The 17,305-nt window shown below is 42.9% G+C and overlaps 1 protein-coding gene across 6 annotated transcripts in view; it reads right to left on the reverse strand.

Annotated features, from left to right (window-relative positions):
- SLC12A6 (solute carrier family 12 member 6) overlaps positions 1-17,305 on the reverse strand; it is a 110,923-nt gene that overhangs the window by 66,382 nt on the left and 27,236 nt on the right. For 5 of the 6 annotated variants that reach the window (XM_040352753.1, XM_040352733.1, XM_040352724.1 and 2 more), the window contains 9 exons: positions 15,794-15,838; positions 15,614-15,702; positions 13,494-13,616; positions 13,265-13,411; positions 13,122-13,176; positions 11,890-12,020; positions 4,635-4,876; positions 2,561-2,775; positions 2,300-2,458 (listed from right to left, as the gene is read on the reverse strand). In XM_040352753.1, the coding sequence (XP_040208687.1) occupies positions 2,300-2,458; positions 2,561-2,775; positions 4,635-4,876; positions 11,890-12,020; positions 13,122-13,176; positions 13,265-13,411; positions 13,494-13,616; positions 15,614-15,702; positions 15,794-15,838 (1,206 nt within the window). The remainder of the gene's footprint in view (positions 1-2,299; positions 2,459-2,560; positions 2,776-4,634; positions 4,877-11,889; positions 12,021-13,121; positions 13,177-13,264; positions 13,412-13,493; positions 13,617-15,613; positions 15,703-15,793; positions 15,839-17,305) is intronic. The other variant, XM_040352772.1, reaches the window with a different exon arrangement.

A 17,305-nucleotide genomic window follows, 5' to 3' on the forward strand; every position in this document is an offset into this window, starting at 1 on the left:
AATAAAGGGTACTAACCCAGCATCCTCAGAAAGTAGAGGGTAGGGAGATTACCAAAACTCACATAAAAGGGTAGACAGGGCTAAGAATATATCGTAACCCAAGGTTGTGTGCAAGAACATCAGGACCAGAAAAGATACACAGGACTCCTCCTAACCAACAACAGTAGGTGCTTCTGGGGAGTGAAAGCGGCAGAATCATCCAACCCACCCCTGTAAGGATCAAAATACTCCACCAAGGAATGAGGGTTACGAATTCTAGGAAGTCCTTACCAGGAATATTCATGTTAAAAAACAGGAGAGGGGAAGGAATCTAAGGAGACAACAGCTCTGCCACAGAATAGACCTATACCCCAGGAAGGCCTTCAGACAACACTTAAGAGGAATCTGCAGAAGTGAATCAGTGCATCCTGCCTGCTGACCTTCCAGTGGAGTGCATGACCTTCTAGCTATGGATACCTCTTCCAAAAGAGGAAAACAAGGAGGAAAAGGAAGGGTAGTCAAGACTGAGCTCTCACTCGTCAATGTGTGGATCATCAGTTGAAAGAATCTGGAAAGCAGAGAAAACTCTAGGAAAGACAGAGAAGTAAAGAGTGACACATGTCCAGCAGAGATCAAGGCCAAGTCAGAAGACCGAACCAACAGACAAATTCCCAGATGACTCAAAAGCGGTTTGCTCTACAGAATCAGGAACAAATGGCTGGCAACAGGATCTATTAATGGGGTCTTCCCCTTCCTCCTGGTCAAAGTATGGTGAGTAACGTCCAGGTTTTCTTGGCTCAAAGAGACCAGCATGGAGCCTTGGCCAAATTTCTGGCTCCCTTCCTAGTGGGAGAGTTTGAAAGGGATTGATGAACAGCACAAAAGAAGGGAGCAAGCTAAATAAAGCCCACAAGTCTCAAAAGACGTTAACAGGGAAAAGTCTGTTATACATAAGCAAAAAGAATCAAAGGTCCACAGGGAGTGGACTTTTGTTAGTATAGAACCGAGCCAAACAACTCCAGATTACTAGCTCTAGATAGTTGGCAAACGGTATTTAGACATGGTTTGCAGATTATAGGACCCTCTGCATTGCTTGAACTATAAGAATTGGGAAGGCAGACTTTTCAGGAGAGGTCTCCAGATCATTCCATAATAGGGATGCAAGAAACAGAGGGAAGCCATAGGGACTGATCACTGTTGACTTTGTAGGTCATTAAGTCGCTTGAAAGGGGAACAGGTTCAAGGTGCGCAAGCGTGAGTAGCTGAAAGAGGTGCCTGACTACAATGTGGAGGGTGGAAGCCTGAGCATCCTAACTGGGAGGTAAACTACAATGGATCCATCATGACGAACAAATGCTTCCTACTTACAGAAGTGGAGGAGACGGATTAGGGGATCTATGGCTAAAATGGGAGGTAGGCTTACAAGGTATTACAGTAATAGTAGATGAAGGCTGGGGCTCCACTGCTCTATCAACAGATCTCAAAACAACAGAGACAAGAGAACACTCAACCAAAATGTTCCATCACATTATCAAGGAGGCACCCAGGACCCTATGCATAGTTATCATGAGGGGAATGTTTTTTTTTTTTTTAAATATGGATGTTATAGGTTAAGTGGGAAGGTTTTTTCATCTGTAAAAGCTCAAAAAGAACCTAGGTTCATCCTCTAAATGCATGGTAGTATGTACTACATCAGTCAGGCTAGAAATAAACCCTTGTAAATCTGAGTCATATAGAGTTTGTTAAACAAAAATCTCTAAAAGGAGTTGAATCTGCAGGGCTCTGTAAGCAGATTGCTCCCTTATACCGTATGTGCAGGAACTGACAAAAAACTTAAGTGGACATAAGGGTCTAGGAAACACAGGGGAGGTCTCAGTCTCACCCAGTGGAGCTGCAGATTTTCTGTATGTGTACACCCCATTTTACTACCCTCTCGCTTGACAACACATATGCAGGCACCTTGCCACTTAGGTATACAATGTTGTTGTGGGGGCTGGGGCGGGAGTTTTCAGCCATGTGAGCTCAAACAGAGCAATAGGGGGAGTGGAGGGAATCCAAGTATAAGCTACTGGTGGAGCCAGCATTAAAATCAACCCCCCCCCCCCAAAAAAAAAAAGTGTGGGTTGTGAACCTGCATAATTCCAGGCAGAGACTTACAGTAGACTTAGCAAAAATAAGCATATTGATAACTTCAGGGATTTAAGCATCAAGGCAGCTAAAAATACAAACCAGTCAGTGTCAATGTAGACATGTATGGCTAGGAGTTATTGCAATTTTACATATTAGTATGGGCAGTAAAGATGTTTAAACAATACTGTACCTGTAACTGATGGGAAAAAAATGCCAACAAGGAGGGTGAACGATGTTGTAATATCAGTCAGGACATAATCATGGGAGAGGGACCCAACCACTTCAGACGAAGGTAAAGAAGCCTTTTCTATGATCTCCCCTTTTTGAAGGTAACTGCTCCATAGGTTCTCTAACACCGAGTAAGAAAGCAGAAAAACTGATCATCATGGTGTTCCAAAGCAAACAGTAAAACAAAAAAAAAAAGTAGAGGTAACAAAGCAATTGTAATTACCAGATATGATGCCACTACTCAGTCCAGGAATGCCTGGTTGTTCTGTAACATTATTATGAAAAAAATATTCATCACAGGTAGCATTTAGGAGCCCAAGAGGATGACAGAACAAGTCCCACAAGTCAGACACTGAAGTTATGTTGTCCTTCTGCATAGTCTTAGCACAAGTGCTAAACCCTAGCCTAGATAGTGTACGGTTCCCAAGCAGACAGACGCTATACAGGAAAGAAAAAAGACAAGTTTACAGCTGTACACATTCTCTACTGTCTTGCAGACATATTCCTTTCTCTAAAGTCTAAATATATATTGGAGCGGATTACCTAAGGCGCCAGTCAGACTAGTGCAATTTCAGATGCAACTTGCACAGAATTGCATGACCATGGAAATGACTCAGTTTTCAATGGTGCCCAATCACATCAATGCTCAGTTTGGTGTAATTTTGGAAAAGGTTCCTGTATTACTTTGGTGTGGTTCCAGTTCTATTTTTGCCCCATAGAATATGCAAATCACATCCAAGTTGCATTACATAATGGCACTGAAAATCGGATCGAAGCAGTGTCAACCAGTCTTTAGGAATTATTTTTATGCTAGCCTAGAAAATATCCATTTACTTTAAGGGAAATTAAAAAAAAAAAAATCCGAATATACATCAACCTGCTGAATAAAGTAGAAACAAAGCTCCTGTTGTCTGGATACGCCCAAGATTCTGAACTGGTTAATGTAGCAGTCTCCAAACTTTTGGCGCCAGTGGAAGGAATCTCCCCACCAAGGGTCGGATAAAGGCAAGCAAACGGCCGCATATGGCCCCTGGACCGCAGTTTGGAGACCACTGGGCTAGAGTTATTGCTGTGATCTTTGACAAGCAATAACTTTAGGTTTACACTATAGCATAGCAATAACAGCATATTTTTTAAAGGCTTCCCAATGCAATTTTCGCCTGACTTGTGTTGCAGTGTAACGTATGGAAACACACCAGCGTGATTAATGGTATTCTGCCCAAAAATGATGCATGCAACTCTACAGAGTGAATGGGCCCTAGAAGCCTCTAGAGAGGTCAGGGATGACCCTTTTAAAGCAATTGTATTGCTTGTTAAGAATATGTAAATAGTTGAATGTCCATAGTCTGGGCACAGGCACACTTTATTATTTACAGATAACAACGCGCACCATCTGCTACTGTAAAGTTTACTACATTTTATTAGCATTTGTGTAGTTGTGGACTTTGTGCTGGCATGTGGATGTTTGTCACAGGTCACCGTTCTGCTGTTTAGTGACGGTCTTGAATTGCTGAACACTGGCCAAATTAAGTCTGTTAGCACTGATACCTATATAATTCTTTATTTTTTTGGAGTCAGGTAATGTAAACCATGGACCAAAAATAAAAATACCCTGTCTGTCTCAGTAGGTAAATAGTAGCGTAATAAAAATATTCAATCATTACAGCAAGAATTTCAGGTTTTTGTTATAAGATCCGTTAAACTGAATCTATACACCTTAAGGCTGCATTCACACTACAGTGTTGTCAATCGTGGGCAGATCTGACTGCGTTTTGAATCGTGGGCAGATCTGACTGCAATTTGACAGCACTGATATGTGAATAACTAAATGCGGAACTCACATTGAGATGCCATTCATTTGAATGACACCTCAAAATTGCGGTGCGGTTCTGCTGCGATTGTCGAGCAATTAAACATGCTGCAATTGCGACAACCAGCATTGTGGGACGCATGTCGCCCAAAAATAGTTTAGGAGCTACTTAGGGGCGACATGCATTGCCGCAATTTCAGCACATTTTATCGTGCAGCAGACCCGCCCCGCGATTTGAGGTGTCAGTTAAATGAATGGCATCTCAAATGCGAGCTCCGCGTTTTGTCATTCACACATCAGCACTGTCAAATCGCGTGCAGATCTGCCCGCAATTCAAAACACTGTAGTGTGAATGCAGCCCAAGTTAAAAATACAGCTCTGCACAATCTGCAAGAACAATGTTTACAGCTTCTTAATATGGCTCATTTATGTCTTTTTCTATTGACAAGTTCTGTTGAACATTAACTAAGCATGGCTAGATACTTACGGGAATTCAGGTGGAGCAAAGGCAGATTTAAGTGCTCCTGCATAGATAGCGAGAATAGACAGTACAACGCAGGCCAGGAAGAGTGATGCCAACTTATTCACATAGCGTACTCCAACAAAAACAATGACCGACATAAGAATGAGAAATACTGTGCCATAAACACGCATGTTATTCAGCATTGCTGCCGAGTTCTCCGCCGCACCTTCACCTCTAAAAATGACAGCGTCAGGAGCAATGTATACCTGCAGAGAAAGATGAACGGTCACTAAATGCCACATTAAATGAATAACTTAAATTACTACACAGGCATTTACTAAAACTGGAGAAGCTGTGCATAGTAACAAATCAGCTTCTAGCTTCAGCCTGCTCGGTTAAGCTTTGAAAATGAAGATGGAAGCTGATTGGTTACTATGCACAGCTACCCCCAATGACTTTTAAAATATACTGCACATGCTAAAAGTGTCTCCTGAAGCCTAGTACACACGGGCCGAGTGTCAGGCGGCATTGGACTGTTCAATAGAAACCACCCGACATTTGGCCCGTGTGTACTGCAGCTGGTCCGACAGAAGCCGAGTATTCGGCCGAATTCTGTCGATGGGGCATGACTGAAATAGGTCTGCCGATCGGTTCCTGATCAGCACTCTCATCCAATGTCTGAGAGCGCCAACCGGAGTGTTCTGAGGGGGGGGGGGGGCGTCCCTCTGTCAGAACACAATAGCTCAGTGGGGGAGATTTTTGTACCAACATCAGATAGTTAGTACAGAGGCTCCTCCTGAGTTGAACTAGTAGTGTGTACCGAGCTCAAGGCTAGGTTCACATCTGAGCGGGTGTGGAATCGCATGTAAAACCACACGCCTTTCTTGCACCTACAGCAAAAACGTGCTGCTGTCTAGAATTTCATGAATCCTATTGGCACCCTCATGCACTGGATACCGCAGTACTTTCCTTGCAGCTGCAATTTTGGAAAAAGAGTGGGGACCTTTTTCCTGCGTTTTCTGTAGGCACAGCTATGACTGTGCAAATGCAAACGCCAGGGAAACTGGCATAGTGTGAACCTAGCCTTATACCAAAAGTACTTTATGTGTGGCATTATTTTTATTTATTTTGCTTTTGAAAAATAATTTCAGCAATCTAATTGAAAGTTAGAGCCGGTTCACACGGGGGCGACTCGTCAGGCGACGCAGCCGCCTGACAAGTCGCGTCCCATTTTAGTGAATAGAACCGTTCTAATAGGAGCGACGCAAGTCGCTCCGACTTAGAAAAAGGTTCTTGTACGACTTCGGGGGCGACTCGGGACAATTTGCATTGACTTCTATACAGAAGTCATTTTGCAAGTCGCCTTGGAAGTCGTCTTCAGGTCGCCTGGCCGAGTCGCCCCCGAAGTCGTGCCGCCCCAGTGTGAACCGGCTCTTAGTGAATACTCAACCTTAAAGTTATTGTAAACAATCACCTTAAAAAACAACACATTCATTTAAAAATAAAAGGCAAAATATTTTTGTATACATTATAAATACCCTTTGTCCCCCCTTTTTTTTTAATAAGTGATTATATTCCCTCAGTTCTCAGCTGCATAAGAGCTGAGGGAATTGGAAGGAGAAGCAGCAGCACACTGAGCTTCCCAGTAAATGACTGTGCAGCAGGGGTGTGTCAGTACAACTCTGATCATTGGAGGAGAGTCAGCTGAGTTCCCAGCACAGCTAGAGAACTGACCACAGTTCTCCTGCTTAGTGTGGTCACTTTTTAATAGGAAAGCACAGGGTCTGGCAGGAATACCAGGGACTTCACATAAAGTAAGCACTACAAAGAGAACAGGAATCTTTTTTTATATACAAGTACACGGTACAGCATGCACATATCAGGAATATGAAGTGTTGGGGTAACAAACGTTTTAAAAAAGAAACACACCAATCTATGTTTCAAACTCATTGCTAAATAGTTAGAGGGGAAATATTAGGAACACTTAAAGCAAAGTGGTAGCTGCAATAATGTTCAGTTTTTTTAACTGGTGATCTGGCCTGTAAAACATTTTTTGCTTAAGCAGCCTATAGATAAGCAATTTTCTTTCCTTTTACCCATAGTGGAAGGAAAGACAATTCAGTAGATTCCCTCCTACGCAATTGTGTTCTGCTTGCGGGGAGCCTCCTCTGCCGGCAGAACACAATTGTCATTGTTGTCGGCTATAGTCACCAGCAGTGATCCCATGAAAATAATCTGACAGGTTGGTTGTACTGAAGTCAATTGATGGATCAACCCTGCTGAACCAGCCGAGCTTTAATCCATCTATGACCAGATTTAGTGTGTCTCCCCATCTATGGTGGAGCATCAGAGCTGCCCTTGGACAGCAACACTGTTTGGATAGGTAAATGTTAGGTGGGCTAAAACATTTAAGGGCAGATCCACGTAGATCGGCGCTTCTCTCCGTATCCAAGATACACTACGCCGCCGTAACTTATTTTTTTTTCAAACTTACAAAGAATGTGCGCCGTAAGTTACGGCGGCGTAGTGTATCTTTGGCGGCATATTGGCGTGGCATTCAAATATCTGTGATGGGGGCGTGTTTTATGTAAATACGTTGTGCCCCGACGTAAACAATGTTTTTTTTTTTTTAACTGCGCATGCACCGTCCGTGGGGGGGATCCCAGTGCGCATGCTCAAAATGAAACCGGAACAAGCCAATGTTTAAGACCGTGACGTCATTCTACGCAAATCCCTATTCGCGACGTAAAAAATTCAAAAATGCGAGGCGGGAACGATGGCCATACTTAACATTGAGTACGCCTCATAATAGCAGGTTTAACTATACGCCGGAAAAAGCCGAACGCAAACGACGTAAAAAAATGCGCCGGCCGGACGTTCGTGGATCGCCATAACTAGCTAATTTGCATACTCGACGCGGAATTCGACGGAAACACCACCTAGCGGCCGCCAAAATATTGCACCTAAGATCCGACTACGTACGCCTGTCGGATCGATTCCAGATGCCGTCGTATCTTGTTTTGTAGATACAAAACAAGGCTACGACGCGCAAAATTTGAAATTACGTGGCGTATCAATAGATTTGCCGGCGTAATTGTTCTGTGGATCTGGCCCTTAGACAGACTTTACATAAATGACTAACAAAAATTAAAATCTAGCTCTTTTTAGCAATTATAAAAAAAAAAGAAAAAAAATCCTTTTAGGATAAAGGTTTTACATAAATGAATAAAATATGACCATTGTAAGGCACCCCTGTCTGTGTTAAATGGTTTGTGTCAACCCTTTAACTGCTACATTTACTTGACGGCAGGATTAAAAATTTAATAGTGGGGGGAGCCTGGTGCTACAGTTTCATGAAGGAGGTTATTTATCACTTAGTTTCGAGAGCAGGATAGAGGGAGGAGGTTAAAGATTTCATCATAAGCCTGTCTTAAAAACAAACAGTTTGTATCTGAGTCTTGGTCATCTGTACCTTCAGGCCAGTACCAGCCGCATACATATAAAACAGGGATTAGCGATACCTCACTTGACCTTTTTCTTAAAAGGGTAATTTCCCAACACATCAGCAGACAACAATGAGCGCCATGGATGCTGTAAAGATATAAAAGACTACACTACATCTGAAAGCATTCCAAGGCTGCAGCCCTGGAATTCAGCCCTGGATAATAGGCGACGTCAATTGCCACAGGTGTGCATGTGTACTGTATACAGGCAGAATATGTTAAGTGCAAACACATCATAGACAAGTGGTATTTAATTAAATGTTTTAAATGTAAAGTGAATACACAAGAATACTGAAACACCATCTGTCCCTTTAAAAAGGGGTCAATGGATATAAAAATACAATGTATACATTTATCCTAATTAACGGTTTCCTACAACAGTTAACGAGTACAATAAACCTAATGAAAGTCACTGCAGGAAGCCTTAATTAGCATGAAAAAAAATAAAAAAAGCAAAACAGAATAGAACAAAGGACAGGACACAAAGACCTGGTTCACACAATTTCAGATGCGACTCGAGCTGGACAGAAATGCATGACAATGGAAATCATATTGTTTGCAATGAAATGCAAGGTCCACTTTTCAAATATGCCCCCTCCCCCTTGCTAAAAAAAAACAGTGACTGGTGAAATTTTTTTTTTTTATAATATATATATATATATACACAAAAACAAACACTCCCTCACAGCCCCAAAGATGCTGCTTGCAGGACTGCAAAAGCGTACCACCCCAGTGTGAAAGCACTCAGGCTTTCACACTGGGGCTGCAGAAGAGGCAGTTTACAGGCGCTATTTTTAGCGCAAAACGCCTGTAAAGCGCCTCAATGTGAAAGGGGTCTTAAAGCTGTTGTATCCACGACCAAAAGAAAACCTGTAGGGCAAAGGCATAATGAGCTAGTATGCACCGCATACTAGCCGATTGTGAAATACTTTAGAACGAAGCCCCCGTACCGCCTTCCAGTCATCGCTGAGGGAGCCGACATGTTCCCCCTGCATTTCTTCCGGATTCACAGCTCCAGCGATGTGAGTGGCCAAAGACGCGATGAAGTCTTCCGTTCCGGCAAGGAGCTCCGATTTTCCGGCAGCAGCCCCCAGACCTTCAGAGTGCATGTGCCGCTGACGTCAGCGGCTGAATGCAAGGTGAATATCTCCTAAACCATACAGGTTTAGGAGATATTCATTTTACTTACAGCCAAGCCTTATTATAGGCTTACCTGCAGGTTAAAAAAAAAAAAAAAAAAAAAAAAATCACAAAGCGGCGTATACAAACGCTTTAAAAAAAATGCTAATACTGTGCTGCGGTGTCTTCTCATGAGTCTCAGGCTCCATTCACACGTGTAAGACTGCAAAGTTGCACAGACTTTGATGCAACTTGGACACAACATTGGCTTTGACCAGTGATAATGGACAACTGTTGCATTGTATACCAATCAGGTACCACTTTCATGCAACTTTTGAGGGTTAACATTGACGTCTATGGCCCTTAAGTTGCATCAAAGTCAGACCAAAGTAATGCATGAACTACTTTGAAGTCACTGCAACTTTAAGTCGCACATATATGAATGGTTATTATTGGAAGACATGGGGAACGACTTGTCATGCAACTTTGATGCCCAAAGTTGCATAACAATTTACACAAGCGTGAATGGAGCCTTAAATACCTACCATTCTTGGCATCTCACCATCAGAATGATGGCATTACCCTTTGAATCACAGAAGCTGGTGGAAAAAGAAGTATAATATCTATTTTTTTCCCCTACACAGGAATTTTTACACTTTAAACCAGTATTTTTGGAAAGGGGGCACAATTAAAAATCTGAGCTTTCTAAGTGTTGAGGGGTCTACAGGCAGAGAAAAAGTTGACGCTTTGGGCGGGGGGGGGGGGTTACTAAAACTGGAACACTCAGAATCTGGTGCAGCTGTGCATGGTAGCCAATTAAGCTTTAACAATAAAACAGGGAAGCCGATTGGTTTCTATGCAGATATGCAACAGATTCCGCATGATCTGGTGTTATTAAACCCCCCCCACACACTTTCTGGGCAATTATTGTCACGTCAGTCTACATCTTGTCTATAGGGCCCACTCTGACCCCTGGCAACATGCCCTGGATAAGCCTGCTTTGAGAAAGACAAGATCCAGTTGGAATTTCCAGGCAAATTACTACTACGATCCAGCTGCCAACTATGGTCTGTGGGCATTTTTAAACTGGCCATACACTGAGCAAATTTTGGCTGGTTTCTGATGAATTGGCCAAATTTGATCACTGGATTGCCCTGTTGGCACCACTTTTTCCAGTATCCTTTGATAGATTTAAGAAGCTGGGCAGAGAATTATCAGCCACACAGAGCTTGCATCCAGATACAGGCACTGCTCGGGTATTCTGACAGCCGGCGCCAGCTTTCAGGATACAATAAGCATAGTGGGAGTTTGTGCTGTTTAGCATGGACGGAAGCTGAACAAAATAATTCTATAAAAGGTGTATGGCCAGCTTTAATTTACCTATAGATGACATTAAAGCAGTTGCATGTGTGTGCTCAATCCACCTGCCCTCAGGCATTCCTGCTGTGTGCCACTACCTGCAACGTGAATGTTTGGCTTTGATAAAGGTTCATGTTTAATTGAATGGAGATAATGGAGGAAGGCGACACTGGCAGACTCTGCTGGATCCGCTTATTGGCAGGAAGAAAAAGCATGCAGGACAGGTTTTCTAACCTGTCTGATTTTTCCCACACAGCTGTCAGACCAGCCAACAGGTTGGAGACCTTAGCTTCAAGACTGATGGCCAACCACTTTAGATCACCCTACGTCAGTCTACTATTAGCTATGTTACCTTTCATCTATTTCATTACACAGCAGAAAAAAGAAGACAAGTATAACAAGTTTCTTCCCACCTAGTGGAATTTTTATAAATGTATATTTTTGACTAATACACCAAATCTTTAGCTTTTACGTGTTAAAATGTTGATAAACACTCAGCGATTACGGTTGCTCATAAAAAACCCTACAAAGTAACTGGAAACGTTTGTCCTAAAACACAAACCTTGGATGCCTCTTCTAAAAAGGTGTCAATACACTTTAAAGGCTTGTTATTCATCCAGGCATGATCTTAATGCCCTCAGGGCAAGGTGTCTGTGCATGGTGCACTCTATAATCTTGTAGGGTCAGTTGTTTGTGAATAAGGCAGGCCACACATTTTACTATTTTATACAATTTTCTTTCGTTCAACCACAGGTTGAAGGGAAAAAAAGTTGTTCAATTCCCCCCCTCAACAAGTCATTGTCGATGGGGGAATCCCTCTCGCTGCGCTATTGTATTCTAACAGCGGGAGGTTTCCCAGCCATCAGAATACAATGATCACTGCTGGCGGTTATAGCTGCTGACTGTAATTGAACAGAGAAAAAAAAAGAAAATCGATTTTTTTTTTTTCTTCAGCAGACCCCAAAGAAACTTTGACCAGTGTAGTGGAGGTTCCTACACAATTGTTGGACGGGTTTTATTTTTTTCTAAATATCTATTAGGCAGATTTACAAGCACCTGATGTATACGTGTGGCAATTTTTTATTTCAACCACTTTCAATTAATAGACAGCATAGAGATTTGCAAGTAATCGTCAGAAACGAATCAATCTACTATCAGATTTTAGACAATTGTGAGAAAATGCAATTTTATCAACAGAGATTCGATATTTCTGCAGGCCATGGCCAGCTTAAACCAAATTTACCTTCCAGTACAGCATATTAAAACTACAGTCTGTAGAAAATGTCATCATGTCTTACCAGGAATATCTCAATTGCTCCAAGGATATACATAGCCGTAGCAAAGGTTGTTCCAAGGTAAAAGCAGAGACCAACTGCACCTCCAAATTCAGGGCCAAGTGCCCGGGAAATCATAAAATACGAACCACCCGCTAATATAAGGGAAAGAAAAAATAGTGACATGAATGAGATTGTATTACCAAAAGATCATTAGAACTCGACTAAAACGAGATATATAGCTAGATTCACGTAGGGTGTTCTAACTTTGCGGCGGCGTAGCTTGGCGTGTTTAGGCTACGCCGCCGTAAGTTAGCGAGGCAAGTACTTGATTCTTAAAGTACTTGCCTGCTAAGTTACGGCAGCGTAGCCTAAAGCGGGCAGGCGTAAGGGCGCCTAATTCAAATTTGTCTGAGGGGGCGTGTTTTATGATAATGTGGCTTGACCCGACGTGATTGACGGTTTCTTTAACTGCGCATGCGCCGGGCGCCTACATTTCCCAGTGTGCATTGCGGCTAAGTCCGCCGCACGGGCCTATTGATTTCGACGTGGACGTAAACAACGTAAATCCCTATTCACGGACGACTTACGCAAACAACGTAACATTTTCGAATTTCGACGCGGGAACGGCGACCATACTTAACATTACTATTCCATCTATTTGATGGAATAACTTTAGGCGGCCTATCTGTACTGCGTCGGCTGGGCGTACGTTCGTGAATAGGCGTATCTAGTGATTTACATATTCTACGCCGACCGCAATGGAAGCACCACCTAGCGGCCAGCCTAAATATTGCACCCTAAGATAGGACGGCGCAAGCCGTCGTATCTTAGATAGGTTTAAGTGTATCTCTGTTTGAGAATACACTTAAACTTAGGTCAGCGCAGATTCCGAGTTAGGTCGGCGTATCTACTGATACGCCGACCTGAATCTAGCTAATAGTTTTAATAAATGAAAAAACACATAGGGAGTTATTTACGAAAGGCAAATCCACTTTGCACTACAAGTGCAAATTGCACTTGGAAGTGCAGTCGCTATAGATCTGAGGGGGACATGCAAGGAAAATAAAAAACAGCATTTTAGCTTGCACATGATTGGATGATAAAATCAGCAGAGATTCCCCTCATTTCAGATCTACCCCTCAGATCTACAGCTTGTAGTGCAAAGTGGATTTGCCTTTTGTAAATAACTCCCAAAGATCACAAGACTTAAATAATTCTGCACAGAACACAGTCTGACGGAGATAGGACTTTACCTGGTACTACCCCATTGGTCGCTATAGCACTCATTGAGATTGCTGTAAGCAAGGTCTGAAAAGAGAAATTGACATCAAGTTTGCACTTGTATCCATAGTAACTATTACATCCTAGGAATAGGACATAATTCAACACTACTTACACAGCAGCAGCAGGAAAATACAATGCAGAAGGCATGTAGTATCCCAGCAGTCCCCACTACCCAAGGGAGACGAAGAAACAAGATAACACCAAAAATGTTTTGTAAGCACGGAAGGTACACCCCCATAATTGTTCCCATTCGAGGTGCCTAAAAAAACACAAAGGTAGGTGCAGTGAATATAATGTACTGAAGAGGTAAACTCAGATCTGCAGTGAAATACTATTTGTACCTTAGTTTGCTTTTTCTTGCCCTCGCTCTCCTCCTCATGTTCTTTTGCACCTTGGGGGAGGTTTGTGTAATTGGCCAGACGGTTTAAGAGGGAGGAAACTTTGGGCCGTGTGTCCATCTCTTCCTGCATGGAAAAAGAAAGACATACATGTACATTATATTTAGCAGTGAACATTGCAAGAAAAAAAAAAAAAAAAAAACAAGCAAGAGCTGTCACTCTTGAAATACAATTCAAGGTTACACAACCCATTGTTGAGGGCCACACACAGGCTGTGATGTTGAGTCAGGGACATAACTAACCCTTAATTATTACTGCCTATTTAAAGAAATCCTAAAACGGCGAAGGGATTACAGCCTTTCAGTGCCGTTTTAAAGAATATCCCAAAAGTAGGGTGTACAATACAGATCCCAGAACCACCATTCATTCTGGGGGTTGTTCCTGATGTTATAGTCTACACCAGTGTTTCTCAACTCCAGTCCTCAAGGCGCCCCAACAGGTCATGTTTTCAGGATTTCCATTACTTTGCACAGGTGACTTGATCAGTTTCACTGCCTTAGTAATTATCACAGCCATTTCATCCGAGCGAAATCCTGAAAACATGGCCTGTTGGGGTGCCTTGAGGACTGAAATTGAGAAACACTGGTCTACACAGACATACAGGGCCAGATCAACGTAGCGCGGCGCTTTGTTACGTCCGGCGTAGCGTATCTCAGATACACTTTGCCGCAGTAACTTACAGCGTATTTCCCGTATCCACAAAGAATTTGCGCCGTAAGTTACGGCGGCGTAGTGTAAATGTGTCGGCGTAAGGGCGCGCAATTCAAATCACTAAGTTGTGGGCGTGTTTTATGTCAATACGTCTTGATCTCACGTAAATGACGTTTGTTTTAACGGCGCATGCGCCGTCCGTGGGGGTATCCCAGTGCGCATGCTCCAAATTAACCCGCAACAAGCCAATGCTTTCGACGTGAACGTAATTCTATGCAAAGCCCTATTCGTGAACGTTTTACACAAACAACGAAAAATTCTACGCTGGCCCGACGTCCATACTTAACATTGCGTACGCCTCTAAGACCCAGGGGTAACATTACGCCGAAAAAAGCTTTACGGAGACGAAGTAAACAAAATGCGCCGGCCGGACGTACGTTTGTGGATTGGCGTATCTAGCTAATTTGCATACTCGACGCGGAAATCGACGGAAGCGCCACCTAGCGGCCAGCGTAAATATGCACCTTAGATCCGACGGCGTACTAAGACGTACGCCAGTCGGATCTAGCCCAGCTTCAGGCGTATCTTGTTTTGTGGATACAAAACAAAGATACGCCGGAGCAACCTAGAAGTTACGCGGCGTATCAATAGATACGCCAGCGTAACTGCTTCGTGGATCTGGCCCACAGTCTCTAGAGCAGAATTTCTCAACCAGGGTTCCGTGGAACTCCCGGGGTTCTTCCAGAGGTGGCTAGGGGTTCCTTGTGCAATGAGAAGTTTATTCCCTGCAAATAAGTTCCCACTGACACCATTGATCTTTTAGTTATTTGTAAGGGTCAATTCTTCCTAACGACCACAAGTGTAACGATCATTCTTCCCACTGACATCACACTAATGTATCTTGATATGGTAATTTTTAGCAGGGGTTCCCTGAGATCAGAAAGTTATTTCAAGGGTTGCTCTGTGTTGAAAAACTTGAGAAATACTGCTCTAAAGAATATGTGTCACTAAGGCCCCTTTCACACCGGGGCGGGAGGTGCGGTGGCTATACCGTCACAATTGCGGCGGTATTTGGCCGCTATCGGTGCGGTTTTAACCCCTGCTAGCGGGCGAAAAAGGGTTAATACCGCCAGCAATGCGCCTCTGCAGAGACGCATTGCCGGCGGTATTGCCGCGGTTTCCCATTGCTTTCAATGGGAATGAGCGGTAAACACACTGCTCCTCTCACCGCTCCAAAGATGCTGCTAGCAGGACTTCTGGACTCAGGCTTTCACACTGGAGAAACAGCAGCCGCTGTTTAGGGTCAGTTTGCAGGCGCTATTTTTAGCGCAATTGAGCCTGCAACCCGTCCCAGTGTGAAAGGGGCCTTAAAGAGAACTGAGGATTGTATAACATGACCACCTGTCTCTTACCTCAAACAAAGCCAGATTTCTGTCATACGAATCTTCCCCCTCTTCATTGTGATTCTGGTACAGAGCGGAGTTCTTTCTGCGGTCAATCTCTAGAGAAGACAATATTCAGTCATGACAACTGTCACACGTCTCACTGAGCATAATATCAGAATATCATTTCAAACCAAACAAAAACTGTACCTAGAAGCTTGCTGTTTTCCTCTGTTACTGATGTCTGGCTTCGATCTTTTGTGGAAAACAAAAGAATTAAAATGATCTTTAGTATCTGAAGACTTTATAATCATCTAGTAATGATGTTTAAAAGTCAAATCTATTTAAACTGAAATGTTCAATAATTCTGAACAAATTATTCTGAGCCATACACTTCTTAATCCAACCATATAATGTGAGCCTAATGACCTGGTTACACAGATAGAGGTACTTATCAGATGATCATTCAGTTATTGACAATTGGGATTTGAAATATTTATATATAATAATAATAATAATAATAATAATAATAATAATAATAATAATAATAATAATAATAATAATAAATGTATACACACACACACACACACACACACACACACACACACAGTATCTCACAATAAAGTGAGTACACCCCTCATATTTTTGTAAATATTTTATTCTATCTTTTCATGTGACAACACTGAAGAAATGACACTTTGCTACAATGTAAAGTAGTGAGTGTACAGCTTGTATAACAGTGTACATTTTCTGTCCCCTCAAAATAACAACACACAGCCATTAATGTCTAAACCGCTGGCAACAAAAGTGAGTACACCCCTATATGAAAATGTCCAAATTGGGCCCAATAAGCCATTTTCCCTCCCCGATGTCACGTGACTTGTTAGTGTTACAAGGTCTCCGGTGTGAATGGGGAGCAGGTGTGTTAAATTTGGTGTTATCACTATCAATCTCTCATACTGGTCACTGGAAGTTCAACATGGCACCTCATGGCAAAGAACACTCTAAAAAAAAGTATTGTTGCTCTATATAAAGATGGACTAGGCTACACTAAAATTGCCAAGACCCTGACACTAAGCTGCAGCGTGGTGGCCAAGACCACACACCAGTTTAATAGGACAGGTTCCACTCAGAAAAGGTCGACCACCGAAGTTGAGTGCACATGCTCAGCGTCATATCGAGAGGTTGTCTTTGGGAAATAGATGTATGAGTGCTGCCAGCATTACTGCAGAGGTTGAAGCGGTGGGGGGGTCAGCCTGTCAGTGCTCAGACCATACGCCACACACTGCATCAAATTTGTCTGCATGGCTGTTGTCCCAGAAGGAAGCCTCTTCTAAAGATGATGCACAAGAAAGTCCACAAACAGTCTGCTAAAGAAAAGCAGACTAAGGACATGGATTACTGGAGTCATGTCCTTTGGTCTGATTAGACCAAGATAAACGTATTTGGTTCAGATGGTGTCAAGCGTGTGTGGTGGCAACCAGGTGAGGAGTACAAAGACAAGTGTGTCTTGCCTACAGTCAAGCATGGTGGTGGGAGTGTCATGGTCTGGGGCTGCATGAGTGCTGCCGGAACTGGGGAGCTACAGTTCATTGAGGGAACCATGAATGGCAACATGTACTGTGACATACCATAGCAGAGCATGATCCTCTCCCTTCAGAGACATGGCCGCAGGGCAGTATTCCAACATGATAACAACTTCAAACACACCTCCAAGACAAC

This window comes from Rana temporaria, chromosome 1, assembly GCF_905171775.1.
Source record: "Rana temporaria chromosome 1, aRanTem1.1, whole genome shotgun sequence".
Taxonomy (NCBI): domain Eukaryota; kingdom Metazoa; phylum Chordata; class Amphibia; order Anura; family Ranidae; genus Rana; species Rana temporaria.